The following is a 9,502-nucleotide window of genomic DNA, read 5'->3' as shown; positions in this document are numbered from 1 at the left end:
TCTCCTTGGCCTCCTCCTCGTCACAGCGATAGAATACTGAGGAGGCAATTCTTACTAACATCTCAAGTGAGCCATCTGGGGTGAAAGCCATTTTTTGTAGCTTTTTTTCTCCAGCCTCGCATCACATTAGGACCCCACAACCAGTTAGTGTCCTCTGTCCAACCATCAGCACAGGCAGCAGGAGTCTCGCTGCAGACCTCCCCTGTCCTCCACGCACTCCTCCACCGCAGCCTGTACTGTCAGGGGAAGAATGGCTTCCAGGAGATCTCCCCAGGTATTGCGAGAGGTCCTCCTGGTTTACAGCTTCGAATGGCTCTCATGACTCTAGTCCACTAGACCTCTGACTCTTCAGGCTTAGTCTATACTCTCATGTTCTCTGAGTCCTTGTTCAGCAGCTGCTCCTCTGCTGACTCTGGACCTTTCTGGTTCTCAACGGCAGGGGCAAGAGTGACCCCTCATGTGGCACATGTTCCCATGGGTTTCTCCCTGTTGGAATGATTCATGCACGTCCGCGGGTGGGCCTCCACAGCCGGTGTGTGGTGGGCCAATTGTGTCATTGCTTCTCTGTGCCATGATAGTTCTGAATTGTGTGGCAGTGGCTAGTCTGAGGGCCCTCCTCCTAGGTGCCTGTGAGGCTGGGGGCTGGCCCGAAGGCCAGCGCTCCCTGCCGTGTGGCTTCTCGGGCGCCGGGATCCCTCCTCCTGGGCGCCTTTGAGGCTGGGGGCCAGCCCAAAGGCTGGCACTCTTCGCCATGTAGCTTCCTGAGCGCCAGGGGCCCTCCTCCCAGGTGCCTGCGAGGCTGGGGGCCAGCCCGAAGGCTGGCGCTCCCTGCCACGTGGCTTCCCTGGTGCTGGGGGAAATGTTCCTTGATTGTTCCAGGTTGCAGTTCTCTCCTGAAAGCGTGAGACCTCTGAGGGCCTAGCATGTGTTGTCTTATTTGTACTTATTTCCATTAATTTTTTTTTGTTTTTTGAAATGGTTTCTTGCTATGTAATTCAGATTGGCCTTGAGTTCACTATATAGCCCAGGCTGGCCTTGAATTCTTGGCAATCTTCCTGACTCAGCCTCCCCAAGTGGTAGGATTGTGGGGTCCATTAATGTTTTCTCTTCCCTTTTAGATTGCTGACTCTTGTCAGGACAGTGAAAGTTTGGGGCCAAGCTTGAGAAGGGATTTTAAAATTGTGCCACAGTGTTAGAACTTTCACTAGTCGGTAAGAAGAGTCATTGTGTTATAGGGGAAATAAATGTAATTCTTACCCTTAAATGTCAGATAATGCCGAGTTCATATTCCTTAAAATTGAAGAATGAACTTTAAGAGACAACAGAGGTTAAGAGTAGGAAAAATTTATTGAAAGAGATAGCTCCTGAGAGACAGGAGGGGACCCAAAAGTGGGTTGCCAGTGAGCCCATTTCTTGAAGGAAGTCTAATAGAGCAAAATCACAAGGTGAGTGTAAAATCATGAGGTGGGTACAGCGTGGGCCAAAACTGTGATTAACCAACAAGATTACAAGTGTAGCTGTTTAGGTAATGTTGATCCAATGGGGAAGCAGGTCACATAGCAAGTGTACACGGAAAGAACAAAGTCCTGTTTGGGAAGGGATGGATCAGGTGGTTCTGGTCATCCACCTGGGTGACTGATGTCTATCTAGACTTTATTGGATCAGGTGATATCACTTATAGTATAATCTTTAATTTATTGCTTATCTCTCTGGGAGGCACATAGGCCTGGTCATTCTGTCCTTATCTCGAGGCCTGGCCTTCTCCAGAGGTCCCTCCAAACCACAGTGGTACTGTGTTTTTGTCTTTTTCACTGACTCCCTCAAGGGCCTAGTGCTGTCTGACTGCCTGTAATACTTCTACCTAACTTAGCTGTTTATAATAATTGCAGCTTATATTAAAAAAAGAAAAGAAAAAACTAGGGTCTTGATTATTTTAGAAATACTGTATAATCAGTAGTAATATAGACAGGTTTGATGGAAGGCAAAGAGAATGATACCAAAGTGCTACATATTTTTGAGGTAAAAGGTAGTATTTGTGGAAAAGCACCTTGAGAGTGTCAGCATGTAAGCAGTACTGACTGTAAAACAGAACTTAAAATTTAGATTTTTTTCCTTTGCAGACGGTCCCTTCTCTAAACTTCCTCAGGCCTAGGGTATAACCTGCTGCCTCTGTCTCGTGTTAGCTCAGATGAATGGGCGGAATATGCAGACGCTGGCACCAGCAGATCAATCTAGTGTCATTTCCACAGGGAAAGGGGAGAGAGGTCTGGTTTCAGGAAGGGACGATATTTCCCACCCCCTCTGTTCCTTACTGTGATAGATCCTAACACCACCTGTACATAGTAAGATGGAGATCTGAGGCAAGTGGGCCCTTCCATCTCCTTGGAGGTGGCTTTGCATAATCCCTTTTTTTCTTTTCCCCAAAATAAATGACCTTCTTAGGTTGAGTCAGCGGCCAGCAAACGAACCTGAGCATATGGATCTAAGTAACTGGTAACAAGTGGACATGGTCCGAGGAAGTTCCTGAGGAGACGGCGAACTTGAGTTTACACCACTCACAGAATAAGGTCGCTGACTGCCCTCACAAAGCATAATTCTCAGGGCAAGCCATTCATTCGGGACCCCTCCTGTCTCTCGGGAGCTATTCTTATTCCCCCCTCCCTGTTGCTATTCTTCAGTAAATTTTCCTACTTAACTTCAAAACAGACAAACAAAAAACCGAAATATAATTTTCAAGACTTGTCAGCAGTCACAGAAAAGACTGATTTAGGACGAAAATGCACACTTAGAAAAGAGTGCAGGCCATCAGAGAGTGAGACACATTTTGGTCTGGAGCTGGGTGTATTTATTTGATTTGGGGGTTAGAAATCTGTGGAATTTGTGAGCCTATGCAAAGCAGAGGTTCGAGTTGCAGGTGAAAAGTGATAGCTCATTCATAGGGGAAAGGCCCACGCAGGTGAAAGTGGACAGCCTATTCCCAAGTGAAAAGTGAAGCCCAGAGGCCAGTTTATCTACAGGCTTTCTGTTGTCTTTAAGAGCTCGCGCTGGAGGAGACTGAGGCTGGAAGACTACATGTCTGAGTCCATGGGCAGCTTAGTGATGCCCTACGTGGGCTGGAGATGTAGCTCATTGTTCAGTTTCCAGTACCAACAGAACAAAGAAAAAACCCTGTGGGAATTGTTTTTGGAATGAGTTTCCTGGAAGGGAAAAATGCTTGAGTAACTTTTGTGTTAAAGGTACAATTAAAAAATTACAGTTTTCTGTTTTTCCCTCCTATTAGCTTTAGTTTTTCTGCCCTCCCTCAAGGCAAGGGAGCAGTGGCTTCATTTGCCTCCTCAGGGTAGAGTAGGTGGGTGTGGTTGAGAACACTCGGTGATGCTGAGGACACTGATCAGCGGGCTTTGGGTTACAGTAACAGAAAACCCATCTCAGGCTAGTTTAAGCAATAAAGATTTGTTGACCTATGTAGTACGAAAGTTATGGTTGGTGCCCTGAAACCGCCTCAGCTATTAGCACTTCTATCCTCTTAATAGCAAGATCACTCCATGCTTCTGCTTCAACAAGCTGCGTTCTCCAGAGGAAGGAATTGTGCGGGGGCCCCGAGTTCAGCCTAAATCTTGAGCTTCATACTGACTGGGTTAATCTCCCTGGCTGTGTTTTGTTTTGCTTCGGGGAAAGTGTCTGGTTCTGTGTTGTCCAGACTAGCCTGGGAATGGCTATGTAGCCCAGCCTCGCCTCAGTCTCACTTGAAGCCTCCTGCCTCACCTTCACAAGTGCTGGGATTACCAGCTGTTAATGTTTAAAGAAACTGGTTGCTTGAACCAAATGTGGAGCTGGAGATGGGGAAAGTACTGTCATGCCGTATGGCTGGTGCATAACGGGGAGGTCACCACATATTGGAGGAGATAGTGACAACATCCCCGAAAGTTTCGGTGGGAGGTGATGATGGTAATTGGAATAGGAAGCGAGAAAAGGTATTTTTTTTTTTTTTAAACTGGAAATCGAACTCAAGACCTTGCACTTGCCAGGCAGGTACTTGTGCCCCTGAGCTATATCCCTGGCCCAAAGGTATGAATTTGAGGAGGAAATTCCAGTGAATTATTTGGGGGAGAGCTAGGGATGATAACAATAAAGAGGGGCATTTCTGAATGAGGTAGCAGCACAGTTAAGACCTTTCAAGAAGGAAGCACTTAGACTAGACCTGAGAGAAGTCCATGACTGGGTTAATGCAATGGTTTTAGGGGAAGGCTGGAGGAGGCTGGAGAGAGAGGCTGATGCCCTGGGGTCAGGTAAGGAGTTCAGATCCACATGCAGTGCGAAAGCAGTGCTGGACTTCACCAGTTCAATGACAAGGTACCTATAGATTTTGAAAAGAATATTGAAGGACTAGATGGGACTGCATGGGTGCAGGGAGAGCGCTTAATGGCTATCTCTGTAGTCCAGGCTGGAATGGGATTGGGATGTGGGGCTGAAGAAATGAGGAGACTAAGGAAATACTTGGTTGTGGAATTAATGGGCTCTTACGATGGACTGGATCTGAAAGTTGAAGGAGATGGAAATGTTTTCTAGCTTGACCCATTTAAATAAACATGGAGGAAACTGGCAGAGGAGTAAGTTTGAAAGACGATCACTTTGTCCATACAAGATTGAGATGCACATTAGATTTCTAAAAACTGTGCTAAAGACTTGGATGGGTCTAGAGTCCGCTGGGACAGGAGTTAGGCTGGAGCGCCCTCATTGGAGATTTGGTGCTAATCCATCAGCATGGGTGCGGAGATGTAGGTCTCAGGATGCAGCATGCCTGGAGACTGACCTCAGTCAGTGTGATTGTCATTGTGGTTTTCAGGAGTTTCTGGAGCCCTTTATTTCTTCTGTAGTTTTAAAATTCAGTCTGTTATCTAGCTTATCTTGATTTTGTTAATCAGTTGACTCTAATTCTTTAATAATTTTCCTACGGTTTTTTTTCCTTCAATTTTTTGGCAGATCTTGGGCATCAAGATTGAAAAATTAATGACTTGTGCTTCTGTTCTTTACTTTAAAACAGTTGCTTAGGTTTTGAGGATAGTTGCTGAAATAATTTTATTCTTTTTCTTCTCCAGGCTGACTTTTAAAAACTTTTCTGCTTACATGTACATTTTGCTGAGACCTGCAGAAGATGTCATTTTAAAAATAATTATTTTGATTCTGTAATATCTGTGCATGATAACAATTCAGAAATTACTGATGGGTCCTCTGCCCTGCCCTAACCTTCAATTAACTAGTTACCTTTCATACAACTCATGTTCCTCAATTTTGTGAATCATTCCATGTGAATGCATATAGAGCTGCTTCATATTCTTAAGTGGTATGCTCCTGTATGGCATAATACAATTATTTACCAATTCCTCATTATAACTTACTTTTTGCTGGCTGTTACTATGTTAGAAATAGTACTTTGAAAAATGATAAATGATATATTTACCAGAGATATATCAGGATGAATTTCAGGAGTGGAATTACTGGATAAAAGAGTTTAGACATTATTATTATTATTTTTTTAAGACGGTGTCTCATTGTGTAGCTCAGGCTGGCCGTGAACTCCCTATGTAGCACAGGCTGGCCTAGAATTTGCAGTGATCCTCCTGTCTCAGACTTCTGAGTGCTGGAATTAACAGGTGTGTGCCACCATGCCCAGCAGACCTTACAATTTTGTTTTGGTCTTGTTGAGACATGGTCCTGCTATGCAGTCCAGGCAGGCCTTGAGCTCACTTTGTAGCCCAGGCTGGTCTCGAACTCACAACGATCCTCCTGCCTCAGCCTCTCGAGTGCTGGGATTACAGGCTTGCGCCACCATGCCCAGCAGACCTTACAAATCTTGATACGTGTTGCCAAATTGCTTTTCCTCTAGATCTTACGTTGTGTACCTTCTCACTGGCAATGATTAAAATGTCTTTTCCGCGCATGCTTGCTGCCTGAGTGAGTTACCCACGCCTCCATCTTCCCTGCCACTCTGAGAGGAAAAGGACATCCCTGCATTATTGAAAAGTGCTCTTAGTGAGCTCTGTGGAATTTGAATCATACAGTGGTTTTGACTAGATTTCACTGAATTAGTGAAATGACTATTTTACCATTGTGATTGTCAGTTCCCATATGTAATTTATATAGTTTTCTTTTGGAAACCACAGCAAGTGGTTTTTTTGTGACTGGAGAAACTATTTAGTACTATATGTATTTGAGACTATACATTATAGGATAGATGCTTAATTTCCAGTGTTTTAAATGGCTACATATTTTTTATTTGCAGGTTTTATCCGAGAGAACTAATATTGAGCTTTGGGTTTGTGCCAACATCATTCGTCTCTTTAACGATGATAACACAATTCCCTTCATTGTACGTTATAGAAAAGAGCTCATTAATAACTTGGACGCCGATTCCTTGAGAGAAGTCCGACAGACCCTAGAGGAGTTGCGGTAAGAAACGCAGGAAGGGCTCAGCCTCATGTAAGGAGGGAGAGGCTGTGTGATCCAGGGAGGAGAAGCGGGGACAGAGTGAATGGCTGTATGTTTGGACAGTTGCAGTGTTTTGTTTCCTTGATTATTGTAATCTGAAGGTATTCCTCCTGTGACTGAGAAAGTCATTTCCAGTCGACGTACTTAGGAGTGTGCAGAGTCCCTCTCCTGGTGTGTGTGTGTATAGCATGGGTGTGTAGCAGTTGTAAGGTGACTGTGTGCCGCTGGGTTTGACTGTTGCCTTCTTTCAGGAACGATTGCGTGTAATGGCAAAATTAGCATTGTCAACAGGAAATGCAGAAAAGTACATATTGGTCTAAATCTTCAACAGCTTGTGTAAAGCTGTCTTAGTACTGCCCAGTCCCTAAATGGAGAGTTCTTTGGAAGTACCAGATGGCTTCCAACCTATAATAACTCAACTTGACAATTTTTTGACTGTAAGACAGCCAAACCATAAGCATTCAGTAAAAGCCATACTTTAAATGTTTTGAATTTTAATTGTTTCCTAGGCTAGCATTTTATGCTGTTGGATCCCCTCTTGCGATCCTGCTGTCCGTCAGCTATGTGATAACGAGGGCAAACAACCCATACCCTACAGTGCCCTGTGTTCTGTAGAGTTTGGTAGGAAGTGTATATTTTCTTTTTCTATTCTTTTAAAAATAATGGTAGTTTAACCTTAGTCAATTATAAGTTTTATATAGTATAGAATCAAAAGTACAGTATCTTCTAAAAAAATATGCCTTTGGACATAATATAATAACTCAGAAATATACATACAAAAACCTCAAGACTAACCGTGCTACTGTTACTCAGAAGCATTTGTCAAAACATTGTTCACCCTTTAGATGTTTATTGCATGTCTCCTATAAACATTGAGTTGTTAATGTGTATGTTCTTCAAGTCTACAACAAGGATCTGATTAAAATTGTGTATTACCCTTCCATCAAGCTATTCAAAAAGGACTAAGGATTATCTTTACAATAATCCTGCTAAGTTTTCTGTGATGTTTGGGGAACCTGTATCTACTAACCTTCCTGTCCTTTTTGTTGAAGTTCTTTTAGTGCCAAGAGAATCAACATACTAGTTTGTAGGGAATTAGTGTTTCTTGGAGAGGCAGAATCAATTAGCCAATGAGAAGTAAAAATGACTTGCTAATCAAAGATGCGTATCTTCCAGGATATAATCCAGCATCAGGGTATAAGAGCTGGAGAGTAAACAAGAGCCTTTACTCTTCTGTAGCAGATCACTGACATGCAAGCTTGTCTATGCCCAGTTTGCTGCAGCTTCCCCCTCCCTCCCTCCCTCCCTCGTTCCTTCCCTCCCTCCCTCCTTCCTTCCTTCCTTCCTTCCTTCCTTCGTTCCTTCCTTCCTTCCTTCCTTCGTTCCTTCCTTCCTTCCTTCCTTCCTTCCTTCCTTCTTCCCTCCCTCCTTCCCCCCTCCTTCCCTCTTATCTTCTTTCCTTTTTTTCTCTTTCTTTTTATACCAGGAATTGAACTCAGGGCCTTGTGCTTGCCAGGTAGACACTGTGCCATTGAGCTATATCCTGGCCTGAGTTTCCTGTTTCTGAAAAGAAGTTGGGAATCTGGGGTTTTATGTAAAAAATTTCTGGACCAAACTAAACTATCCATAGGGTACATTTGGAAGGCCCCAGTTTGCAGATTCTGAAGTAAGCTTTCTACATTAAAGCTTACTTATTATGGACAAAGTTTGAGGGTTTGGGGATCTGAAATTGGGAAAGTGTCACAAACAGAAATATTTTGCTTGGGCTGGGGATATAGCTCAGCGGCACAAGCACCTGCCTGGCAAGTGCAAGGTCCTGAGTTTGATTCCCAGTACCAAAAAAAGAATAGTTAACATAAAAAAGTTAAGTACCCTAACAATCATTGTAAAGAGACAAATAGAAACTTGATGTCAAGATTATTATTACTATTTTCTATAAAAAAACACTTCTCCTGCAAAAGAGTTCCATACTTGAATATTAGTAGAGGAATATCCCTCGACATATATGGGGGCATTGCCTGGCCCTTAGATGTTTCTCCAGAATATAGACATTTATTTTTGGTAATGAGATATGGTCTCTACCTTTTCTTAAGCTCAGAATTTTCTATAACTAGAGCTTTGTTTCTCAACTTGTTAATTGCTGCCTGTAGATGAGAAGTCCTGCCACTTTTTAAAAGATGAAATAAGAGAATAGAAAACATAAGAGGGTAGTTTCTATAGTAAAAGTAAATACTGTTTTATGAAAGATTGTTTCAATATTACATATGCATGTATAAGTTGGGTTGGAAAGTCAAATATATTTCTTGGTATGCACTGCCATTAGGAAGTGAATTAACACGTTCCTGTCGGCTTGAACCACTGGTGATGCACATATGACTGTCCCATCGGCTTGTACTACTGGTGGTAGAAGTGGTGCAGTTGTGCCTGTACCCCTGGTGGCTCAAACCACCCGGCAGCAAGATATATGAATTATGACCCCACCATGAAGTTAGATAGTGCAATTCTGGGTAGGAAGAAAAGTTTTCTGCATTTTCTCTAAAGTTATCGCTTTTCTTCCTTCTGTGCAGGCCAACAGGACATAGTGCTTTTGTCATAGTGACCCTGGTAGCTGTCGGTCCTGAACAACAGTTTTGGGCTATCAGAACTGTGAAAGACATAGAGCCTGTAATCTAAGAACTTCATGTTCTGCACATTCTTTCCTTTAATTGACAATCTTCTGCCTTTAGTTTTTAGAAATATAGGTAGATTTACATTTGTATCAGTTTTTTCTTGGTCTTTTGAGACAAGGTCTTGCTGTGTAGTGCAGGCTGGCCTTTAACTCACTGTCTAGCCTAGGCTGGCCTCAGACTTGCAGCAATCCTCCTGCCTCAGCCTCCCAAGTGCTGGGATTACAGGCATGTGCCAGCACGCCTGGCTTATCAGTTATTTTTAATAGTTCACATCACCTGTAACTTGCCTGTCACTTTAACAGTACCATTATTAGGCATATCCTGTAAATAGGAACAGGTCATAA

At 43.2% G+C, this 9,502-nt stretch overlaps 1 protein-coding gene across 7 annotated transcripts in view; it reads left to right on the top strand.

Annotated features, from left to right (window-relative positions):
- Positions 1-9,502, top strand: part of Srbd1 (S1 RNA binding domain 1) — a 267,356-nt gene that overhangs the window by 54,130 nt on the left and 203,724 nt on the right. For all 7 annotated transcript variants that reach the window (XM_013517552.1, XM_013517551.1, XM_013517549.1 and 4 more), the window contains one exon: positions 6,284-6,450. In XM_013517552.1, coding sequence (XP_013373006.1) covers positions 6,284-6,450 — 167 coding nt within the window. The remainder of the gene's footprint in view (positions 1-6,283; positions 6,451-9,502) is intronic.

The sequence above is a fragment of the Chinchilla lanigera genome, unplaced genomic scaffold, assembly GCF_000276665.1.
Source record: "Chinchilla lanigera isolate Chin_1 unplaced genomic scaffold, ChiLan1.0 scaffold00040, whole genome shotgun sequence".
Lineage (NCBI taxonomy): Eukaryota > Metazoa > Chordata > Mammalia > Rodentia > Chinchillidae > Chinchilla > Chinchilla lanigera.
Note: the sequence above shows the minus strand (reverse complement) of the source record. Positions and strands in the feature narration are given on the sequence as shown.